General features: G+C 38.2%; 1 protein-coding gene across 1 annotated transcript in view; it reads right to left on the bottom strand.

Annotated features, from left to right (window-relative positions):
- CUL3 (cullin 3) overlaps positions 1–19,416 on the bottom strand; it is a 91,951-nt gene extending 72,535 nt beyond the window's left edge. Inside the window, exon 1 of the mRNA XM_036098723.2 lies at positions 18,963–19,416. Coding sequence (XP_035954616.2) covers positions 18,963–19,028 — 66 coding nt within the window. The 5' untranslated portion in view covers positions 19,029–19,416. The remainder of the gene's footprint in view (positions 1–18,962) is intronic.
- Between the last annotated feature and the right edge of the window lie 4,845 nt (positions 19,417–24,261).

Here is a 24,261-nt window from a genome sequence, read left to right on the forward strand (position 1 = left end):
AAACAACCTGAAGACACACTGTACAAACTCCAAGCATATCCACCAATCTATATCATTATGTATCAATATATTATTATAATGTTCTTGTGCTCCAAGTACCAAGTTCTTATACTCAAATTACAGACCGGGACCAGAAACATAGGCATCATCAAGGACTTACTAGAAATGCTGAATTTCAGGCTCTACCTATACCTATAGAACTATGATCTGCATTGTGACCCCAGGTGATACCTATACAGAATGAAGTTTAGTTCCATCCCAACTCACCTTTTCAAGGACCTCCCTTTATCAATCTCCCTTCTCAGCATCATCACATTCTTTTCTCTCTGCTAGACAATTTCCAACCGCATTCAAAATCATTAGTTTCCCATCCTAAAAACAAATCCTCACAAACCCACCATTTCTCCAGTACCATCCAATCTCTGTCTTTTCCATTTACAGTAAAATCACAGGACTTGAGACAGTAAGGCTTTCATCTCTACTGTTTCACTGAAACTATTCAGGTCATCGGTGACTTCCATCTTGCTAAATCTAAATGGTCAGTCTTAGTTCTCACCATTCTTGACCTATCTGGCAGCAACTGAAAGAGCTTATCACCCCTACTCCTTGAAACAGATTCCTCAGTTGCCTTCCAAGCACTACAATCTCTTGTTTTTCTTCCCATTCCTCTAGTTCCTATTTGTCAGTCTGCTTACAAGTTCTTTCTCCTCACAGCAACCTCCAAACCTGAACTTCTTTGTCTAGCCACAACTCAGTTTTCAGGTGAAGCTGATTTCATCTATGCTCATGGCTTAAGTTAACCCCAATATTTATTTACTCTGTTTGGCCCTCTCCCCTTGATACCAGAGTCCTATACTCAGCCATGTTTTCACTTGAATACCTACTAGGCATCTCAAACTTACCAAGTCCAAAACAGAAATCCTAATCTTTGCCCTTAAGTCTGCCCCAGCAGTCTTCTCCAAATGAGCAAACATCCACTCCATCCTTCCAGTTGCTAAGGCCAAAAAAGCTTGTAATCCCCTTTATTCCCTCACCTTGATTCTAATCCAACAGGAAATTCTGTTGTCTCTACCTCCAAAATGTACCCAGAATCTAACTCCTACTCACCTCTTCCACTACTACTAGCCTTGTCCAAACCACCATCATCGATCAGAGTATTCCAACAGCCCCCTAACTGGTCTGTTTCTGCTCCTGGCTCACTATCGTAGAACAACCAGTGACCTTCTAAAAACATAAATCATGTTATTCTTCTGCTTACAACCCTCACGTGACTTTTAATTTCTCTTGGAGTTAAAGTCAAAGTCCTTATACAAACTACAAAATGTTATTCGATCTGATAATCTGACTTCATCTATTCTTCCTCCTTGCTCACTGCTCTAGCCACACCAGACTCTCTTTGCTATTCCTTGGAATATGTCAAACAGGTTTGTTTCAAGGTGTTTGTATTTGCTACTCTCTCTGTCACTCAAATATTCTTCCCTCAGGTATCTGCATGGCTCCTTCACTTTATCAACCTCAGCTTTAACTTCACACTCCATTTAAAATAGCAGTCTCCTCCTACTAGTCACCCCCAAATTCCAACCCCACAGTCCTTATTTTTTTTTCCTTATTTCATTTCTTGGCCTCCCTCCTCCCATCCAAATGTCAGCTCCATGAAGGCAGGAATTTCTTTCACTGAGGAATCCCTCAGCCACTGAAGTAATACATGGCATATAACAGACATTCATACTTGCTGATGGAATGATTTCCTGCTAATCTATGACTAGGAAGCTGTTATTACGCCACATAAAACCCACATGTTCTGCACTCACAACCTGGGAAACATGGCAACAATTATTCATCAGCTTCACACCTACTTGTGACCTGGAATGGACAGAAATTACTGAGTGGAATCCTCTCCAAAGAGAGTAGGAAGAAACTTTTGAATGTGATGAATATGTTTACTGCATAGATTATGGTGATGGCTTCACAAGTGAATACTTACCTCCAAACTCATCAAGTTGCATATGTTAAATATGTACAGCTTTTTGCATGTCAATCAAACCTCAATAAAGTGGTTAACGGAAAAAAACCACACTCCTTCCAAGCTATGTCCAATGGGTATGAATGTGAAAGAGTAAGGAATATAGATAGGCAAAATAGTTCTTTCAGTTACCCTAGCAGTAAAATATCAGTTCAACCCTCATAGAGGATTCTTAAGCAGATGACTCAAACAGAGCCTTATTTTCTAATCTTTTCTGGAGTGCTTAAAAGGAATTCTGTAAAAGAACAACTTCTTTTTTATTACTTAAATCTTATTCAAATCCCAGGTCTAGTAGAGACTTTTCTGAAACGGCCTTAAGAGAATTTATCCCTAGGTCGAAACTGCGATTTTTATTAGATATCCTGATACACAGGATACCTTCCATATAAAATATTTTAAATAAGATGTAGCTGTTCATAAGTTTTCACAAATAAAAGATACAAGTCCACGTGACAATGATGGCCTCAAGTATTCCATACACAGAAGTTATAAAAAAGCAGACTAAGACACCATCTCTCAACATTAAATACTGAACATATAAAGCAGAACATTCAGAACAATTCCAGAGGAAGACCAAAGTTAATGTGGACTATAAACTCCAGGGGTAACTATACTGCGAATAGTTGAGCAAAACTTCAAATGATCTTTTCAGGCTCTATAAAATAAGATCCCATGAAAGCTAGAAAATGTACAAAAAGGTCCCTAACCCGTCATGAATTACTAAATTTTCTATTAGAAACTAAAGAATTTAAAAAACATAAACCAAGAGACTTCAAATATTGTAGAAATACCCTTACATTATAATAAATCATTTCTCACATATATAAATCAAGAGTTGTCTTATAATCCAAGATTCTACGTACTACTCTCCTCGGTATTCGTGCTTTACAGAGTAGAGAGGGAGCCACAGTACGACAATGTTCAGGTATACAAATTTTCAAGTAAATGAAAAAATAGACCCAGAGACATTACAAGACTTACCCCAAATCTAAGAGCAGAGATTAGAATTTATATATCCCCAAATCTAGTCCAAACCGCTGGACTCACATTACATTCCATTGTGCTAATACGGTATAGTAATATCACAGTGTGAGTCACTGATTATCTTGGTAAACATAGTGTGGTATATTAGTAGAGAACAAAAGCCCTTGGTTGGTGTCATGGCTTTGCTAAATTAACAGGCCATGTGACCTTGGGCAAATTACTTGACCCTTCAAAATCTTTATTTCCTCACTTGTAAAGCAGATTTAACAACAGTTATCTATCTCAGGGCACTATCCTGAAGATTAAATAAGAATGTCAGTAGAATTTAACCCAGCCCAGGGCACAGCACAATCCCTCACACGTCGACTAAAGAAAGTGTCCAATGATAGAATATCTGAACTGTCATCTATGGGCATCAACCATCAGAAAGAAAAAAATAACTTTTCAAACTTAATAAACAAACAGATATGAGCTAAAACAAAAGTACCTTACAAGTACAAGTCTGCTAAATACAAGTCAGTATAATGTAGCCTTCTTTTGGAAACACTATTCCCTACACTTCCTAACTCCTATTCTTCCAGTGCCATTTAAAATATTTTAATCCCCAGAGCTCTGTCCTTGGCTCTTTTCACCCTACACTGGGTCACTATGCATTTCCATCCATTATCATGGTTACAATTACTACCCATACATCTTAAGTTCTAAAATTTACGAGACACCAGATTAGCAAGGCATTCCGGAGCCTCCTAAAACTGTACACAAAATTTTGCAAATATAACGTGTGCATTTCTTCTTCCTGGATGAGGAGTCCTAAACTCTTATCAGATCTGGCTCACATCTCAAAGAATAAATTACTGGCTTATATGTTAATTGCTCCCAAATCTGTACTGCCAGCCCAGATGTTCCCCTTAAGTCTAAAACTACCATATTCAACTGCCTGCTGGACATCTCAAACCAAATGTTCTAGGATCAAACTTATCAGGTCCCAAATCCCTGTTAAACTGATCCTCCAAACACACACACATATCTTCCTTCTGTATTCTCTAATTCACAAGCCACCTAGTTATACATGCTAGAAGCCTATGCTTTAACTTTTCTTCTTTCTTCTCTCATCCCCTTTTCATTCAATCAAGTGCTGCCAACAGTAGGCCTAAGATACTTCTCAAATATGTTCCCATTCTTTCATCCTGCATACTATTATCCTAAAACCTGCATCTAGATCACCATGACAGCCTTCCAACTATCATGAACTCCAATAACCTCTTAAAATCTATCTTCCTCAGAATCACCATTTAAAAAATAAACATGAGCATTGTAGCCCTGTTCAAAACCTAACTCTCATTACCAGGGGTGGAAGGATGTACTTCAAAACTATTCAAAATGTAGTCTATGCCTACTTCTCTAATTTCACTTACTACTCTCACTTACTACTACCTATCTTACATTTATTCCCTGACAACATTCAATCAATGGTTATTCCCATCCAATGACACACCTCCCCCTCATTCACCACCCTCCCTCATCTTCTTAAAGCCCCTTCCTCGGCCTCTTCTTCATCCAATTCTTTACATAGCCTCTGAACACAGCTCATATGTCATATCTTCCAGAAATCCTTCCCTGACCTCCTCAAGCAAAGTGGACTCCTTCTCAGCACTTTTTTTTTTTAAAGATTTTATTTATTTATTTGACAGAGAGAGACACAGCGAGAGAGGGAACACAAGCAGGGGGAGTGGGAGAGGGAGAGGCAGGCTTCCCGCTGAGCAGGGAGCCCAATGCGGGGCTCGATCCCAGAACCCTGGGATCGTGACCTGAGCCGAAGGCAGACGCTTAACGACTGAGCCACCCAGGCGCCCCGTTCTCAGCGCTTTCATAACACTCAGGTCATATCTATCACTTCATACTGATTCATAATTATCCATGCATCTTTTTCCTCCACTAGACTAAGAGATACTAAAGGGGTTATGCATTTTTCTTTAATGTAATTAGATGGCCATACACAAATGGCTAGTGAATGAATATTGCTTTACCTATATTATACTAATGCAATTTTGAACCTTTGAATTAGTAAGCACAAAGATATGGAAAATATTTTAATGTGCTTATCTACGGCATTTAGTACTACAGGAAGTATTTAATTATTTTAAAATTACTTTAAAATAATCAAATGTCCTTTTCAAATAGAACACAATAACATGCAAGCAACAGACTCTTAAATTTCATTTTTCTTTTTTAAAGTTTTTTTTAATTTTTATTTGACATAGCAAGAGAGAGCACAAGCAGGAAGAGCAGCAGAGGGAGAAGCAGGCTCCCTGCTGAGCAAGGAGCCCGATGCGGGACTCGATCCCAGGACCCTGGGTTCATGACCTGAGCCGAAGGCAGACATTTAACTGAATGAGCCACCCAGGCATCCCTTAAATTTAATTTTTCAAGTAGTATTTTCAGATTTTCCTATTCACTTAACTGCTTAGTCATTAATTTTATTAATAAATGTTAACTAGGAGGAAAATCATAGGCAGAAAAGGCCCTTCAGGACAGGATCCGTAAGCTACAATCTTTCCCTAAATCAAGCAAGTCCAAAAACAATATACCAAAGGAAATGGGCTTCAAGTGCAGATTCTTACATATGCATGCTTTGGTCTTGGCATCAAGCGAACATGTCAGTAACAGTGGCAAAATAATTATGTTACTGATGAACTTTAATTTCTCATTCATCCTTGGTACAGAATACATTAACTATCAACGAAAGTTAAAAGGACTAAATGTTAAACTCTAATATCATCAATATGTTAACCATAAAAACATCAATCTATACTTAAAGGCTTTAAGACTGTACTTTTTTTAAAAAAATAGTAATGTACTTTTAAAGTAATATTCTAAGTTATTCAAGCAGGATTTTAAACTCATTGATGAAACTGATTTCTTTAGGTTCCATTAATTGCAAATACACTCAGGAAGGAATTTTGTTAATAATGCTGCAGCAAAGCAGTAACACAATAAAATGCGCGCACACACACACACACACACATTTAATGTTTGCTAATTATTAGGCATATATGGTATTCTGCTCCAACAAGTTCAAGTATAAAATGATCAGCAGGGAAGGTAAACTCATTTAGCAAGAAAAGAAACAAAAGCTCTTTTTAAAAGAAAGATATAATTAAGCATTCTTAAATGCTTATGGTTTAATGAGACTTTTAAAAACCAAATCAAGACTTTAATTTTTAAAAATGACCTCCAACCCCTTGCCTCTTCCTAATCCAGGATTATAATTTCCTCATTAGTAAGTATCAATAACAAAAATAATCCTAAGTCTTTATTTTCTTTCAAAACATTTTTGATTATTCATCTACATTATTTCAAATGATATAAAAACAACCTTTAAAATTCCTGAATTGGGGGATGCCTGGGTGGCTCAATTGGTTAAGCAACTGCCTTCGGCTCAGGTCATGATCCCAGGGTCCTGGGATAGAGTCCCACATCCAGCTCCTTGCTCAGCAGGGAGCCTGCTTCTCCCTCTGCCTGCAGCTCCCCCTGCTTGTGTTCTCTCTCTCTCTGACAAATAAATAAAATCTTTAAAAAAAAAAAAAAGGTGTGAATTTGAAAGGGTATCAGTCTATTATATACTTACACATCTTGAAGGTTCTGTAATAATCAAGAGTTGGAGAGAACTACAGCATGAGCCAATTAAAACTAAAACGAAAAGAACTGTATTCTTCAGATCCACTATATACAAAGCACAAGAAGTCTTTAGTCCCCTGTGAATATTTTCGACAAGAAATTTAGAACAGGGTGGGTGGGGGAAAAGGGTGAGAATTTGAAATTCCAAGCAATTCAGAATGACATAGCTAGAAAAAAATAAACAAGGAAAAATGCTTGATCTCAATTTTGAGCTTCAGCCTCAAAAAAAAGTTGCTCTGGTACAAATATCTGAGGAATGGCAGTATTCTAGTCAGACACAGCTAAGCCATAAATTATGTAAGGAAGCTCCCTCCCAGATTAGAAGTGCCTCAGAGTAATATAAAGTCTCTCTTCCTTTATTTTATTGTACCCTTTATAATACATGGCACAATGCCTAGGTGACTTCCAAAAAATATGATTTGAAGGTGGTCCAGTTACAGTTAATGATGATGAATCTTATTTGATGACCAACTATACAATGACTTGTAACATCTATAAGCATTCCATTTATCCATCAGTTGATCTTTAAGCAACCTCAACCATCAAAAATATAACCAAAGACCCAAGTGTTAAGGAAAACAGTACAATGGATACATTCAGACTTGCACAAGTTATTTAACTTTCCAGAATTTACTTTCCTCACATGCTTGTGGCAGAGTAGATGATGATGTACTGTGTGGCAATTAACAAAATCTGTGAAAGCATCTGGCACACAGCACTTGTTCAGTACATTCGTTTCTTTCTTTACTACACAAAACTGACATACAGCCTTACTTAATGACTTGACCCGAATGTAAAGTTGAGACTGATTATTTGTTTAAATGGTTTTTCTGCGGTTACAGTGGACATCAGATGGGAGCAGAACTGTGTTGCCAAAAGTAATAAAACTGATGTCAAGGGAGCAGAGAGAAAGATTATCAATTAGAAAAGCACAGGAGCCTGGGATAATTCTGTGAAATCACAAACTAAGTCTGATCTACATTCATTTGGACTCTAATATCATTATGCAACAGTAACATTTATAATGAGAAAGCGAAATCATCAATAGAAGGTTCAATTATAATCTGCATTTCAGTCCTCAGCATGAGCAGGCTGTTCAAAAATCAATTTGAAAATTTGGAACAAATTTTTTTTTCAAATACTAAGGATCAAACTTCCAGATTAGCCTATTAAAGTCCTTGTTAAGTCACAACTGACTTGAGCAATGTATTTCAAATATCTCTCTCCATGAATGACTTTTGCTTATATGAAAAAAGGTATGTGTAACAACCACGTGTAACATGGTCTGATAATAATCACAGTAAGATGCAATTTTAAGTATTCTCACTGAAGCAAGAAGTTTGTCACTGTCCTACTGTTGGTGCTGTTTCTGCTAATGAAAGAAGAGAGGCCACCTACTGGGCACCCTGAAACACATTTTATCCAGAGAATACAATATTCATCTTGACTGGAAATCTTCAAACATTGTAACTAGAGACCTTCCCTATTAAGAAAATTACTTATACTTTATATCTAAGTGCACGTTTGAATTCCATGTTTTCATCCTATAATCTAAAATTATTAATTTTAATAAAAAGTGACTATTTTCTTCTCTTTAGCTTAGGTAACTTTTTTAAAATGGGTAAACCCTGTTTTTCTAAAACTATGATAATGTGTAAAAAGCTCTACAAATTATAGTTTACACTGGAATCAGCTACACACAATCCAAAGGAAGAGAAAAAAAAATGTGAAAAAGTATAAATTACCAGTTAGCTTTGTCTTTGAATGAATCTAACTGTAACCAAATGTGATGATAGCAAACGGCCAAACGTATGAAATTATTACAAAAATCTGGTATCAAACCTGCTCAAAATTTCTCTAAAACTACCAATTCACACAAAAAAAGAGTATGCAAAAACAAAATTTCCCACTGCTTCATACTACTGTTTAGCCATCATCAATGAAATAAACTATTTCAAAGAAAATTCTAAATCCAAAAGATAGATAGGTGACTTCTGCAACACCACACAAAATGTTTTATGCCACAGGAGAACACACTAGCATTCCATTCCTAGACTTATGTATAAATTTAAATGAAATTTTTAAGAGCTGGAATGAGCCTAAGATAACCACAAATTAAAGCTCATTTTACAAATGAGGAAACTGAGGCTAAGTGGCTTAGCCAGGATCACACAGCTAATTATGGCAATGAAGAAATCCAAACATCCTAAACTAAGTGTCCTTCCGCTAACCCCAGGTCAACTCAAGTCACCTGGGTGCTCAATATTAAGATGTCTTTTTATAATTGAATGGGCTAATGTTAACAACACTGAATTATTATGGCTATATTCATGTTTCAGTTCAGTCTAGAGAAAAGAGCCTTTAACTTAAATCAGGCTTCTAGTCATGGTTCTTCTATAAATTCAAGTCCTGAAATTTTCCCTTGGGTAAATCATCTTCTCTAGTCCTCCCTTTCCTCATCTATTAAGATTGGAACAGTATCTCTCAAAATCCCTCTTAGCGTTTTAAAAATTAAAATATGAATACAAACAGGAGCAAAGAGATTACTTGTTTATTTGGCTAGGGATAGCATTCATCAAACAAAAACAAAAACAAAACAAAACCCACACTTCTTTCATGTCTCATTTGCATACACCATGAGAAAAAGTGAATTATTTTAAAATATCTGATCCTTGTGCTTCAAAATTCGTTTTACTGTTTAACCTACTTCTTAATGTGTTCTCAAAAACAAAAATTAAAGATATTAAAGTATTTTAACATGTTAACTTCAAAGAATCACTTTTTAAAAAATATATACTTAATAAAACAAATTTCTATTAATTGAAAATGTTAAAAAAAGTGTGCTATCTGCCTCATAAAGAGGAAAGTGTTAACTCACAAATATGTCAACTAATGTCTTTCTTATAGGTTATGACTTTGCTTTATTCAAGTCAATATACACTAGGATACCCTTAAGCAATTCATATACTCAAATTTTACTGAAAATATACTTCATTGATTCAAAGTTCTTAGTAACTTCTATTCTCTTATGAGAGGTGCATTTACCTTGAATCTAGAGGCTTACACTTGCAAAAGCTCCTTCCAAGGGCCAAAAACTAATTTTGAATTCTTTTTATAAAGAGTACTGCACTGGGGCGCCTGGGTGGCTCAGTCGTTAAGCGTCTGCCTTCGGCTCAGGTCATGATCCCAGGGTCCTGGGATCGAGCCCCGCATTGGGCTCCCTGCTCCGTGGGAAGCCTGCTTCTCCCTCTCCCACTCCCCCTGCTTGTGTTCCTGCTCTCGCTGTGTCTCTGTCAAATAAATAAATAAAATCTTTAAAAAAAAAAAAAAGAGTACTGCACTGTATAAGCTTTAGGGTCCCTGGATCTGCCCCTGGCTAATAATCTGAATGGCAATCTTAGAATTAATTTTCCAGTATTTTCCTAATAAGAAAGTAAATGTTTCAGAATCTAGCAAATGCTTAACAGAATACAACTAGGCAGTGTGGTGTAGTGGGAAGAATATGAATTTTTTAATAGATACACCTGGGATCTAAATCCCAGCTCTGCCCTTTCTTAGGTGGACATGTAATATTACACATACCTTACTAGGTCTCTCTGAGCCTTAGATTTAAAACAGTAACAACATCTAAAGGTTGTAAAGATTTCAGATAATTGTAGTTCAAAGCACCTAAAACACAACCTAACATAAGGCAGACAGTCAACAAGTTGTTGTTACTAATGTTACAAAGCAATTTCTCACACTATCTATAAATTGGAAAGGAAAAAGGAAAAAGAATTTATCATGATTACTTTCAAGAGGATAGGGCAAATAGATGAGTAAGATTGCTCAGTTAAGAGCTGCTTCAGATAAGAATGACTTGGAATCACTATGTTAAAGAATTCCTCTTAGCAATGAGGCCTTGCTTTTATAGAAAAATATCTCTAAAGAAGCTTGTATTTTCTTCAAGTAAGTAAAGATATTCCTTTGAAGTCTTTATTCATTTGCTTAGCAGTAACCTTTCTCATTTAAAGAGTAAATTTGGATCCATTCCTTTCTCAGTGGTAACAAGTACTAAATGAATGAAAGTCAAATTAAGAAGTTTGACTTAACTACATTTTCAACTTCAAACTGACTTAAAAAAATAAAGGAATGCTTTCTAGTAGCAAAAGCGCTGAATTAGGGGTTAAGGCAACTAAAGAATCAGTTCTCAATTTACTATTACTTGTCTCAACTTGGGCAAGCAGGACTCTCCTCAACTCTAAAAAGGCTGGATTTTAAAAGCAGTGGTTAATAGAACTTTTCCATAATGAAATCTTTTATACAAATGGCAACTTTCGAAAAGCTTTAAATAACAAGAGAAGGAGATTTCTGAAGATACCCTAATTCCACTCCTCCTATGCCTCCAGTGTCCTGGAGACTCTCTACAAGTTTGAAAGTAACTGTCCCACATGAAACATAATACACTTTTAGTTGAAAATTCTGACTTTATGATTAGAAAATTCATTCAAATGTCTCAGTGATGCCACTGTTTATTAGAAAGCACTTTGACGTTTCTTTTAATCCTCACAACTAATCTGTGAGAAAGATTGCTACAGTTCCCATCTTAAAGATGAGAAAACAAAATAAGAGTGTATTAGTTCATGCATTCAACATTGTTGGATACTATTGTGCTGCACTGACAAAGATCAATACAAAAAGACTTGATGCCTCCTCTAAAAAAAAAAAAATCTACATCCTAATAAAGGAGATACAGACTATTCTTTGAAGACTTTGGGATATGAAGAAAAATAGTACGGTAGTTACCATGACAGGGAAGACGGGAAAAGAACATCTTCCTTCTCTGAGACCTGAGGGAAGGCAATGAAAATGAGTAAAGATACAGGTTAAAGGCTACAAATGAAAGGGAAGAAAGCTGAAGGAACTTATACAAGATAACGTTAGCTTTTCACAGTGAAGCAGTAGTTAAGTTTCTGGAAGAAGACAGATAAGAGAATTCTCAATAAAGAGCTTAAGGACAGTGATTAAAGCTTGGAATAACTCACACAGGAAAAGAGAGAGGGAGCTTACCAGGGACACACACAAAAAAACTGCCCAGAGGCCCTGGGAGTCCAGCTTAGATACCACTATCTTCCAATTTTCCCCAGGAGTGCACAACAGCCTAAAAAATATAAGCAGTGAAGGTAGATGGGTGGAATGATCACTTTGTGCTATTTCTGGCCTTGCTCTAGGGAGGTAGTAAAAATAAAGAGGCAACTAGTGACAGGCATCATGGTCTGGGAGAATGAAAGGGGTCTTCTTGAGGTCTAAGAGCACATTAATGTGAGAAGGAAACAAGCAACAAGTAGGATAGAATAATAACAACAACTGGCATTTATTTACAATGCCTACTTTGCACCAGGCACTATTCTAAGAGCTTTACATGTATTAACTCTATTCTTAAGAAGTAGTGCTATTGTTTTCTCCTTCTTACAAAGGAGGACAGAGATTAAGTGATTTGCTCATTATTACATCTAATAAATGAAGAAGCTAGGATACAATGTAATACTGGAGTTTAAGATTTCTAAAGCAATGGAATGACAAGCTCTAAGACAGAGTGAAGACCTCTGTAGTAAGAAGAGGCCAGGTCTGTGATCATCCTTGTATATCTAGTGCCTGACCTCCAGTAGGAACACATAATAAATGTATTTTAAATTGAATGAATGACCATGCCACACATAGTGGATAAAATTAAAATCGGAACTGGAAAGAATGTCTGTGAGGAAGGTATTAAATTCTTGAATGATCGAAGGAACATGTGTAAGAAGTTAGGAGACAATCATAGGGAATGCACAAAAGAACAGTTCACAAGGGCCAGAGTCACAAAAGAGGATGATGGATGTGGTAATAAATTGTATCTGGGCCCAATGATTCAAGGATTACAAGGAAAACAGACACCTCAATTTAAGAAGATAAGCCAGTATTCTCAGGGTAAAGCCAGGTTTCAGATGAAAAGGCAGCAGAGAATTCTGAGAACAGGTTGAAGATACAGGAGAATCAATCTGCAATGAAAGTAGATCAGAGTGGACAGCTGAACAGGCTGGGAAGAAGGAATCATGGTGGATGGAGTAAAACATAGAGTACAACTAGTTAAAGACTGGACCACAGATTTAGTCTTCTGAAGATCAAACCAAGGTTACTGTCAATGCAACTATCTTTACTTTCAAGTCATTATTGTTTCAGGGGACTACGCTGACTTCAAATCATTAATGACCGATTACATCTTAAGACTTCACTTACAGCTGCAAAAACAGTTCAAACATTTCAGAGTAGTAACTTGCATCAACTTTCCCAATTAATCAATTACTGTGGTTTCACTTAAAGGATTAGTTTCTCATTTAATCATTCACTAACCACCCACACTGTCTAACACTATGCTAAGTGTTTTGTGGTTCAAAAGGGTGTCTGGTATAAGTTTGGGCAGGGACCACAATCTAGTTCACAAGCGAAACAAAAAAAGGGAATGGAAGAGAAAGGGAGGAAATGAAGAGAAGCAAAATGTATTTTTAGATAAACATTTTACATACATATTAGAATGTACACACCAAATGAATGTTTTTATTCTTTCAATAAAGTTACCTAAGAAATGACATACTTACTGCAATGATTATGTAAGAATCATTATTGGAACTTCTGTTTTTGAATCTACCCCCAAGAGCCAGTAGCATTCTTTTCAAGTGCCCCAGTGGTACCAAACCTTTATCCTTTGAGACTGACTTCTTAGTGTGGTTCAAATTGGCCCTGCAGGCTTTTCAACACGAAAAACAGTACCAAAAAATGGCAGCATCACTAAAATAAGCATACACTATTACAATACAACTACCTGCAAAAATAACACTCAATTTTAACATTTAAATTGTGGTATAATCATGGCTAAATGGTGGTATTAACCACAGCTCTGTGCTAGGTAGTGTTCTAATGCTTTATTTTCTTTATCTCACAACAACCCTGTAAGGTAGGTCCTAGTGGTAATTTCATTTCCGAGGAGGAAACTGAAGCTAAAAGGGGTTAAGTAACTTGTTAATGACGATGCAGCTAGTAAAAGGGAGAAATGACATTCAAAATCTGGCAGTCCAAAGCCCACCACACTCTATTACACTCTCAGTCTATTTTTTAGTCATACTCCTAACACAGACATTGAATACTCTAAAGGAAAATTCCCTTAAAGACTATCCCTAGTTTTATTCTTAATGAGTAGTCAAAGAAATGCAAACTAAAGCATTAAAGTACTATTTTTTCACCTATGAAATTAAAGATATAAAATGTTGGCTAAGACATTGCTACACAGTAGAAATACAATGATACAACCCTGACAGGTATAATTAATTCACTTTAGAGCCGGATTAGGATCCCAGTTCTGCCACTTACAAGCACAGTGACCTGAAGCAAATTTCTTAGGTTCTCAAAGCCTCCTTTATAAAACAGATGATAGTAGTAGTACTCTATAGAATTGTGCAAATGAAGTGAGCTTACATACACAGAGAACAGTGTGGGGGGCCCATGATAAGCATTCACTGAGTGTTAGCTATTATTATTCCTACCTTTCTGGAGGCCAACTGGCAATATGTATCAATTTTGTTTGGCTTAGTAACTCCATAATCATGGACAGGCCCAAATATTTATGTGCCTAAATAATCACAGTTGCATTATCTATAACAGAGGAAATATGGATTAACTGGAATCGATCAAAATACCCAGCAGTAGGGACATGGTTAAGCAAACTGAGGTACCACAGAGTACTTGTCTTTACAAATCATATCCTTAATATATTTAACGTGAGAATACTCTCTTTTTAAAAAGCAGTTTTAAAATAATATAGTACCTCAATTTTACTGGGTGCTCACAAGTGTATGAAAGATTAAAAGAAAATACATCAAAATGTAAATATTGCTTATTTCCAAGCAGTAGGGTTAGAGGTGATTTTAATTTCCTTATTTATAAATTTAGATACTTAAGTTTTCTATCATGAATATGCATTACTTTTATAATTAGAAAATCTACTAAAATGAATTCATTGCTTTGACAAATGACTGAATAGTTTTCACAATACACTGATAGACACTAATTGCAATTCCTAGTATACCTCAGTGATTTGTGCTTAAGTAACACCTTTGCTTTTTTGCTACATTTACAATGAATAAATGAGATGTTTTCAAACTTGCATTATTTGAAATTACAAATTGTCCAGTAACTTTTACAAAAATTTAACAAAATTATTAACGAACATCAGATGATTGATCTTCAATGAAAATAAGAGCAAAAAAATTATCTGAAAGTTGGGAGCAATTTAGAATACAAAGGGAGGGCATACTACTTTTTTTTAGTCTTTACTATATAACCTTCACGAACTAGAGAAATGCTATTATTAGCTACATTTAATGAATGAATGATGTACAAACAAATGAAGCTTTCTCTATCTTGTCTCAATGAATTGACCTTATTTAAAAGGCCAAATTCTCCATTATATTCTATAAATAGTTTCAAATTCAATACTGGTACTAATAATTTTCCAGGCTCCCCTGAACTGCTATCTAGGAAGACAATGCAAAATATAACACCTTATAGATAACTACTTTATGCTTTTGTTTTTTAACTTCTAAACCCAGAGAGGTACTAACAGTTACAACATAGCTGGCTGTCCTGAAACTATTAAACAGAAAGAAACAGTCTAAGTGTAAGCAACACTTTAATGAATCTGTTATAACTTACTCCCTAATTTCTCTATGTTACAGAATGAAAAATAAATATAGTTAATCCCCCCCCCCCCATGTGATTTGCAAGACTATTACTCAGCTTTCAGCTTTCCTGTACATAGTTCAGGTAGTCCTAGACAACAATTACTTCCTCTGAGGACATCTATTATGAAGATCAAAGCCGTTCCCCCAAATCTAGCAAATTTTACTGTAGCTAGGAAAAACAAAAACATTAACTGTCCCCAGTTGTCATTAAACTCTTGTGTTCTTAATAAGTACATCACAAATGATCTTAAAACTCATCTCTTTGTAACGTCATTCACTTTGTGGTTTCCATCTAACAATAACCTCCACATCACTCACGGTCCATGCTGCACACGTGGAGCTCCATGAAGCTCATCTAGGATTATGGAGTGGACATCACAACCAAAGATTCTGCATCATGATTTAGCATGCTTCTGTAATAACTGAAACCACTTCCAAATCACACTCTAAAGACAATCACTTTCACAATATGACTCCTAAACTCTGTGAAGGCTAAGTCAAAAAAGGAATATCAGAGGAGAGACAAGTTATTTTCAAACATATCCCCTCCAATCCAATCAAGTGTTTCAAGTCCATGTGGACAAAACCCATGTGGAAAGTACAGATGGTAAGGAATGGCTTTTCAAAGATAAGGACAAAAGGTTCACCTGACAGCAACCAATCCTACATAGTGGAACAAAAGCTCAGGAGTGAGACATTCGGCAACAGCAAGGAAAGAAGAGCAGGAACTTCTTGGGGCAGCACTCTGATCCAAATCCATATAGTTTCCAGGAGTTTCACAACTACAGCCTCCTTCCTTAAAAAAGTTTTGTGGCCCTTGCTGTTCATTTTGGGTACCAAAAAAAAAAAAAAGATGTGAAATGACATATATTTTGTGCAGTGCAGGAAAGCTTACAAACTAGATAAACTCTAACCCCATCAACAATTTTTAAAGCCAGAAAGTCCCTATTGTTTTCCGTCTTAAAAAGAACTAATTTCTCTTAATCTTATGAGAAGTTCTACTTAAAATGCAAATTGTGCATAAAACTGTGGTATGGCATAACCTTACTCTTGTGAACAATGATGAAACGGACACTTAGAATATATATTCAAAACACTAAAAAGAACCTGATTTTACTGACGGGACTATATCTGGAATAGGCTTACACATCTATAGAATAACTTGTAAGTTCACTCACCACTCTATTTTGCAATGAAAACAAAACAACCTCAAAACATATTTTTACACTTTTTACGCATCAATTTTATAAAACAGAATTCGAAATGAGCACCTGAGACCTTTGGTTAAACTACAATTTTCTTAAACTACAGTACCTATAGTGAATGTCCAAAGATTAATGCAAAATACTACACCTGTAAATACTGTACGTATGTACACACACACACACACTATTTTTTCTCTATGGAACACTACACATTTACTACTAGGAGACTGCTAACCTGGATGAAGAGAAATTTTGAAGGTCTGTAATTACTCAAACATTTACCAAGGGGTAAGTCAGGGAAATATCATACCACTGAGGTATATATCTATTCTTAATGAGGGCTCAAGGTACTAGGACTTAAAAATTTATATATTAAAAAATATAATGATTCTTTTCAGTGGAGACTACTTAGGAGGATTAATACTTCCAAAATAATGAAAAATTATGCTTTTAAAAATCAGCAGCTTTAAACTGAGTATCAAACACTAATCATTTACAAACTTCATTGAAAGATTTTAGAAAATCTTAGATGGCAACAAGTTATGGACAAAAAAAGGTCCAAATTAGCTCACAACCATAAACACTACTTAAAAAAAAATCAGTTTCAGCACTATGTGCTAATCTGTCATATATTATACTCTTTCACGAAAGGAATAATGAAATTCTCTCCTGCCTCTTCCAATAATATACAACATCCAGAAAGAAGGGATCTTGATTCTTCAAGCTGTACTTATTCCATGCCCCTAGAACAGTGCCTGGCACACAGTACTCAGTATTTATTGAATGAATGAGGGAATGAAGACCAGGTAGGAACAGGTGAACATAAAGAGATGAAAAGCTGATCGCACTTAAAGGTACAACTGGTTAATCACAATATTAACAAAAATGAGTTAATATCAAATGTGAGCTATTCCACATTTTAGTAATAAATCTGAATTAGAAAAACTCAGACTTCAATAGTAAATTTTTCCTAGAAATCTTGTATAAAACTATTTAAAATTCTTAATTCTAAATTCTGCTAAAAACGTTCACAACTGATTTAGTAGCAAAGCTAACATTACTCAAAAATTGATAAACCCAGCTCACTTCATTATAAGGGAAAACACACTAATCGACTTCATTAGTTCTCTTCTGTGTTAGTAAGTCTTCCCTCACTGAAAATTACACTTCAGAAAAAGCATGCTTAAAAAAGTGAATTCAAACCCCATCCTTCCCCCTTCCCAAGATATGTTCATGATTCTAAGACATTCAAGATCTTTCTCTAGTTTTACTGTTCTAAAATCTTCTGTACAATTGCTAGTTTGTCTATCCTGACGTATACCTGTTACTGTAGCGACGTGAGCAAGTATGTCCAGTTTGTTACAAGAGTACATTTTAATTGCTTGCCATTGGCTATCTGAATCAGGTATGACATCCAAAGTTATACTCTCCATACTAAATACTGCAAGCATATGACTCAACGTAACGCTAAAAAAGAAAGTTTCTAAACAGAACACGTTTGCTGTCACTAAAACCTAGAGTAGAGCAACTCGGGGTAGTGACTACTCATTCTTTTGGGCTTCCATGGCTAAGAAATGGAGAAACAATTGTCCAATGTGTTCTCTCTTGCTTCCCCTTGACCCTCCTACGAGTGGCGAGGCAATTCCTGCATAACAGAGTTTGTAAAGTGCTTTGGAAGCCTGTGGATGAGAGAGACTATAAATACAGCTGATGATATTAGTACGTTACTACTGAGCACTACACGGAACCACTGTCACTGCGTCGGGGGTAGGTTGGTGGCAAAGCCCTGAGGAGGAGGAAGAGAGAGGGAGAGAGCAGTCCAGAAGGTCTGGCTGGCCATCTTTTAGGCTGGGTTATTTTTTAAACCGGAGCGAGACCACACGTGAAAAGTTACACACACGCCCCACACACGGAGGACTTCCACAGTCCTCGTCCCTGCAGGTCTGGTGGTCCCGGGAAGCGAGCAGGCAGAGGAGTACTAGCGGCTGGGCCTACACCCCAGGAACGTGCGAAGGTGCTGGGACCGGCCAAGGGGCCCCGGCCGCAGCCGACGCCCGCTGGTTGGCCGGAGGAGCAGCTCCCGGGCGGGTGCGCGGCGCCGAATTCGGGCGCCGGGCGCGGGGGACGGCCCGGGAGGGCGGCCGCGCCGGGGCCCCGCGCCGCCCCGTTGCCGGGAAGGCTCGCGCCCCGCGGCCGGCGGCGTGGGGGAGGGGAGGCCGGGCCTGCGGCCTGTTGGGGGAGTTCAGCCCGGGCCTCGCGTGCGGCTCTCCGCCGGGCCCCCGGCCCTGGGGTCCCAGGCGCCGAAGAGAGACTCACCGGAAAGGCCCGGATCCGCATCTTGGTGTCCTTCCGGCTGCCCGTGCCTTTGCTCAGATTCGACATGGTGCTCGTCCCCTCCCCGGCGGCGGCTTCGGGTCGCACTCCGAGGCGCCGGTGTCACATTTAAGGCGGGCGGGCAGGCGAGGGGCTACGCTGGGGGCGGCGGCGGCGCGGCCCCCGGGCTGGGCTGGGGAGCTGGCCGGCCCCTGGGCGGCCGCGGCGGGGGCGGCGGCGGCTCGGGCTCGGCTGGGGGGCTGCGCTGACGCGGCGGCTCCGCGGGGTCCCCCCTCACGCCCGGCTCCGCTCCCTTTATCGCGCTCCTCCGCGATGGCGGCGGCGGCGGCGACGGACAAACATCTCACTGCGCAGGCCGAACGTCCTCCTCCTTCTCCTCCTCCGCCTCAGCGAGACGAGATCCGGCCCAGAGGGTGGAGGGGGGAGGAGGGAGGGAGGAGAGCCGGAGAGTGGAGAGATTGGGGGGAGGGGGGTGGGAGGACGGGAGGGGGAGGCGGGCGGCAGCGGCGGGGACGCTCAGATCTCGCGAGAAGAGAGCGAGCGCGCTGCCCCGGACTGGGCGGGGCGAAGCCTGGGAGCGGGAGGGGTCAACAGGAGGGGAGGAGGGGAACGGGGAGTTGGGGAAGTGGGAGGGACCAGCGGGGCGGGGAGGTGGGAAAGGGGCGGGGCTGAAGGCGGGAGGAGAAAGCTGCCTTTTTGAAAGGGGAGCGTCGGAGACGGGGCTATGGGCGGAGGTGGTTGCTGATTGGTGGAGCGCGGGGGGGGGGGTCCTGGTCACGTGGACGGAGTGGGCGGGGGAAGTTCAGAGAGCCGGAGCGGGACAGTAGTGGGCTGGGCCGGGTTGGGCCGGGTTGGGCCGGGTTGGGCCGGGCCGGGGCGGGGCCGGGCAGGGCCCGGCCAGGCGGGAGGAGGGTAGTCTCGGGGAGGAGCTTAGGGGTGCTGGGTGGTAACAGTCCTAGAACTGGTTCTGTGCTTTTCTAGGGCATGTGAGCTAGGGAGGGGTACTTGAGCAGAAGCCAAAAAGTTTGTGCAGGAGTTACCTGCAGTTGTTAGAAATTAGAGTGCTGTGTGTATACAAGGTATTCGGGTTGGATGTGCACACCCCACCTCTCAGGACTGAGGGTGAAGGTGTTAATCCACAAGATTTCCTTAAACTGCAGAAGCCCCAAGACCTCTTGATTCATTGATCTTTCCTAGGGGAACCCAGAACTTAATAGCGTTAAAATCTCTTTTTCGTCATCATTGAAGTAAAATGACAGCACCTTTCATTTATGCAATATTTTGGTAAGTGGTGATAAATAGACGATAGGGTGGTAGAAACCCGTCTTTAACCTGCCGAATCATTTTTACCATTACCAAGAGTATTGTCGGTTTTGAAAGCCAAAATTGTCATTGATTCCAGTTTGCTGTAATTTTGGAAGTTTTTTGGTTTGGTTTTGTTTTGTCATTGTGAAAAGGTCTGATTGGATTCATCAGTTTTGCCTTTTATCTTTTTGTTTATTAGGAATTTTACTTCCTAATTTACCTCTTTGCCGAATTGATATTTTATTTGGACTTCTGGCCCTGCAAAGAAATATGTGAGTTCCCACTGAAGACTGTAATCTTTTAAATAAGAACCTATTGTTGGGATGGATATCTACATGTGGAAGCTGAGGTTTTAATACTTTGTTTACTTACTGTAATACTTTTTAAAACTTTTTTAAAAGCTAGGGTGTTAATACTTTTTCATAGCATTTGGAAGCTGGAGTTTTATACCCTTAAAGTAAGTAAACAAATATTTTGTGTGTACGGTAAGGTTGAATTTGCCCTAAGTTAACTTAATCATGATGACTGAACTTAGGAATGTTGTGCTTTCATCTCCTATTTGGTTGAATACTCCTTTGTAAATGTATTTTCTTGCTTTGTTTTCTGGTATTTGCTAATTAAAACTTGAGTTTAAGAAATAAGGATATTGCTTGAAGAAATACTTCTGTAAATAAGCTAAAAATAGGTCACCAAGAACTGGGTTGATAAGGTAAGATTGGGAAGGGCTCTGATTTAAATACTTGATAGTAGGAGTCTTGGATAGGAGTTTATAATCTGTATGCTGATTGGACCTCCATTTCCAAAATCATTAGAATATAATAACAAGTGATGTTTTTCTATTGGTTGCATTGTCATATGGCCCAGTTTCTTTGTAATACAAGACCAGAAGTTCTAGAGCCAGCTCTATCAGTTTACCAGCTGGATTTTGTGTCTTTTGGGGCAAAAGGTCTCATCTGTAAAATGGGGAAAAAATACTACTACTTTCTTGGGATACTATGAAATTTAGATGATTAACACATTTTTAAAAAAGCCCTGAGAGCAGTGCTTAGCAGAGTAGCCACTCAACACTGGTTGGCTATTATTATCATGGGTAATTAAGGGCAAGGGTATACTATCTTCCTTCATCGAATATGTATTTTTTTTAAATACTTGTATCAAATGAATCTTATTTTAAAACTAAGTTAGTCTTGGATTTCACAAACCAATAGCATGCTTTTCAAAAAGCTGGGGAACTAATACAGGGTTGGCAACTTTATTTTGGCAAGAAAGGGCATTAGAAAAGAATATTTAGCATAGACTAGTCTCATTATCTTATTTTTTTAGAAAATTATTTTAATCCTGGAAACAAGAGAAGGTAATTTTTTAATAAAGGACAGTTTTTTTAATTGATTAATTTAGCCTTATGAAAAATAATACAGTGAGCTGATTTTTCTTATTTCATTGTGAACCTGAGAAAAGATCATGAGCCAACATTTAGGAACCTTCTGAATTAAGGCATATTTCCATGTAATTGTGAAGCATATTATCACCCCTTAATTTACAGTGTTTGTTTTGTGAACCCAGATTTTTTCATATGCTGGTTTTGCTCAAGCAAAATTTGGCTGCATCTTAAAAAAATCACCGCCAACTACATCTTTTGTTAGGCTTTCAACACAATAGGCCAAGAAAAATGCTTCAAAATGAATTTGCCGCTGACATTAAGAAATCCACTGCTAATTTATTAGTTCATTTACTCAAGAACTGTTTAGTTAAGGCTGCTAGATGTCAGTCACTAAGGGGAGTAAGACACATGAGACCTGCCATCACTGAACATAGAGTCCTTTTCACATCTCAAAATTTGGAAACCACAGACCCAAGTTGGATTTGGCAACAACTTTCTATACACTCCAGTCCAGAAATCAGAGATTTTCCTGCTAGAAAACCAGCAGTCTCAAAATGTGTATGAAATATTCTCTAAAGCAGCAGACTATTCTTCTGTACCTAGTGGTATTCTGTGATTTTCAAGTAGCAGATGAACTTTCAAAATACTAGTTTTTCTGCCAACTGCCACCTGATGTAGCAGAGAAAGCAGGGCTGCAATAGGAACTCACTAGATGTTGCACGCCTGCCGGTTGGTATTCTTACTTATGCTGACCATGTCCTGACACAGGAGAACAGTGGCCCCATTTCCATTGATTTGTATGGAACACGTGCAGTCAGAGAAGCCAGGAGGCTGAGTGGGCCGGCGCCTTTTCTACCTCCCAGTCTAAAATGGACCATACAGGCTGTGAGAAGCCGGCGAAAGGGAATAGCCTCTTCTTGACCATGAGTTTCTAGGTATCCAGGATACCAACCCACTTTAATCACTGATTTGATTGTGTAGATACTGGTTATTAAGACAGCTGACAGCCCACCAATTCAATTAGAAAGACCTGTTCGATGGTTTTGGAGAGACAAAGACTGTGTTAAGGGAAAGATGTATGTTTTTCAAATCAGAAGAAGATTTATAGATATTATCACTTCTTTGAAAATAAGGGCTAGATCTTCTACTCTCTTCCTTGTCTCCACTAGGCAACCAGTAGGTATTGTAAGCCATTAGATTTATACATATTTAGAGTAGTAGCATCCATATGTGCCTTATAAGAGGACATGCTATAGGAGTAGCCCATTGAGAATGTAACCCCAGACGTTTATATATATGATTTTTCTGTATGTACTTTTTCTAATTTGTCCTTACTATTTATCGTATATATACATATATATGTGTGTGTGTGTGTGTGTGTGTGTGTGTGTGTGTGTGTGTGTATGTATTCAGAACAAGAAGCCTGTAAGATGTGAGGGAATATGAGAAAAGTTACATCTTGAATTAAAGAAAAATCTTAAATGTCTGTTATATCATAAAAACCCATCTCCATTGTTCACCGCATTGTCATGTGAAATAAAGTCATCTCACTGACAGCTCTGGAAACTTTGTAGTTAGCCTGGACAGTATTCTGTCTTCCACATTTATCAAGTAAGTTCATATTTTGGAATAAAAATATCTATCTATACAGCCAATTGAATTTAACAGAATATAAATTCTCAATTTAAAATTAGAGGCCTTGCATGCAATTTTGTAATTTTATTTTGAAGAAAAAGAATTTATTTTGAGGAAAAAGTGTCCTCTTATCAATGGCAGTCACAGTGTCAAGAACCCTCCAGGGGACGATTAGGAATATGTATTGCTTTCCTTCATGATAAGTACAGTAAAGTATATGTTGAATTTTATAACTCATCAGCTCTGCCTTTGTTAAGTAAGTTAATTTTGGAGTTGAGATAAAGCATGGTTCCAAACACGCTATAAAAGTAAATAGTTTAAATTTTATGCTAGATACAGTAATTGTGTGAATTATAAATACAACAGCCAACAGTCAGCAAATGTAATAAAATAACATTATCTTCAAACTTGTTCAATAAGCTATGTATCTTTAGTTCATAGTTAAATGGTATTCTTTACTGTATCTTTAACTACTAAAAATCAAAATCTGGATAAAGCAAAGGAGTGCTGGTAGAGGTGAAGAATAACCTTTAAGAGACTAAAAAATAAAAAAAAATTGTTCGGGCCAATCTCTAGCTGCATTGATATAATGAATTAATTCCTAGAGAGAAGTTGATTTGAAGTTACTGGTTTCTGAATCTTCTAGTTCCTGAGTGGCTGGTTTTTGGGCAGAAGACCCATTGAATGGGCAGTTTTGAGAAAGGAACGTGCCCGATCTCGTCTGATCTCGGAAGCTAAGCAGGGTCGGGCCTGGTTAGTACTTGGATGGGAGAAAGGGACAACGTGAACGCCTTGTTAAGATGAAACCAGCAACTTTAATCCAGTTGAAAAATTTTTAAAGAATTTTTAAAGAATTTTCATTTATGAGACCTTTAGAAGTAATACCTCTCTACTCCTGAAATTCTTGTCGAGGAGTGCCTATCTCTCCATGAACCTTTATCTTTGGGGAAAAGTTACTTT

Source organism: Halichoerus grypus, chromosome 4 (assembly GCF_964656455.1).
Source record: "Halichoerus grypus chromosome 4, mHalGry1.hap1.1, whole genome shotgun sequence".
In the NCBI taxonomy this organism is placed as follows: Eukaryota; Metazoa; Chordata; class Mammalia; order Carnivora; family Phocidae; genus Halichoerus; species Halichoerus grypus.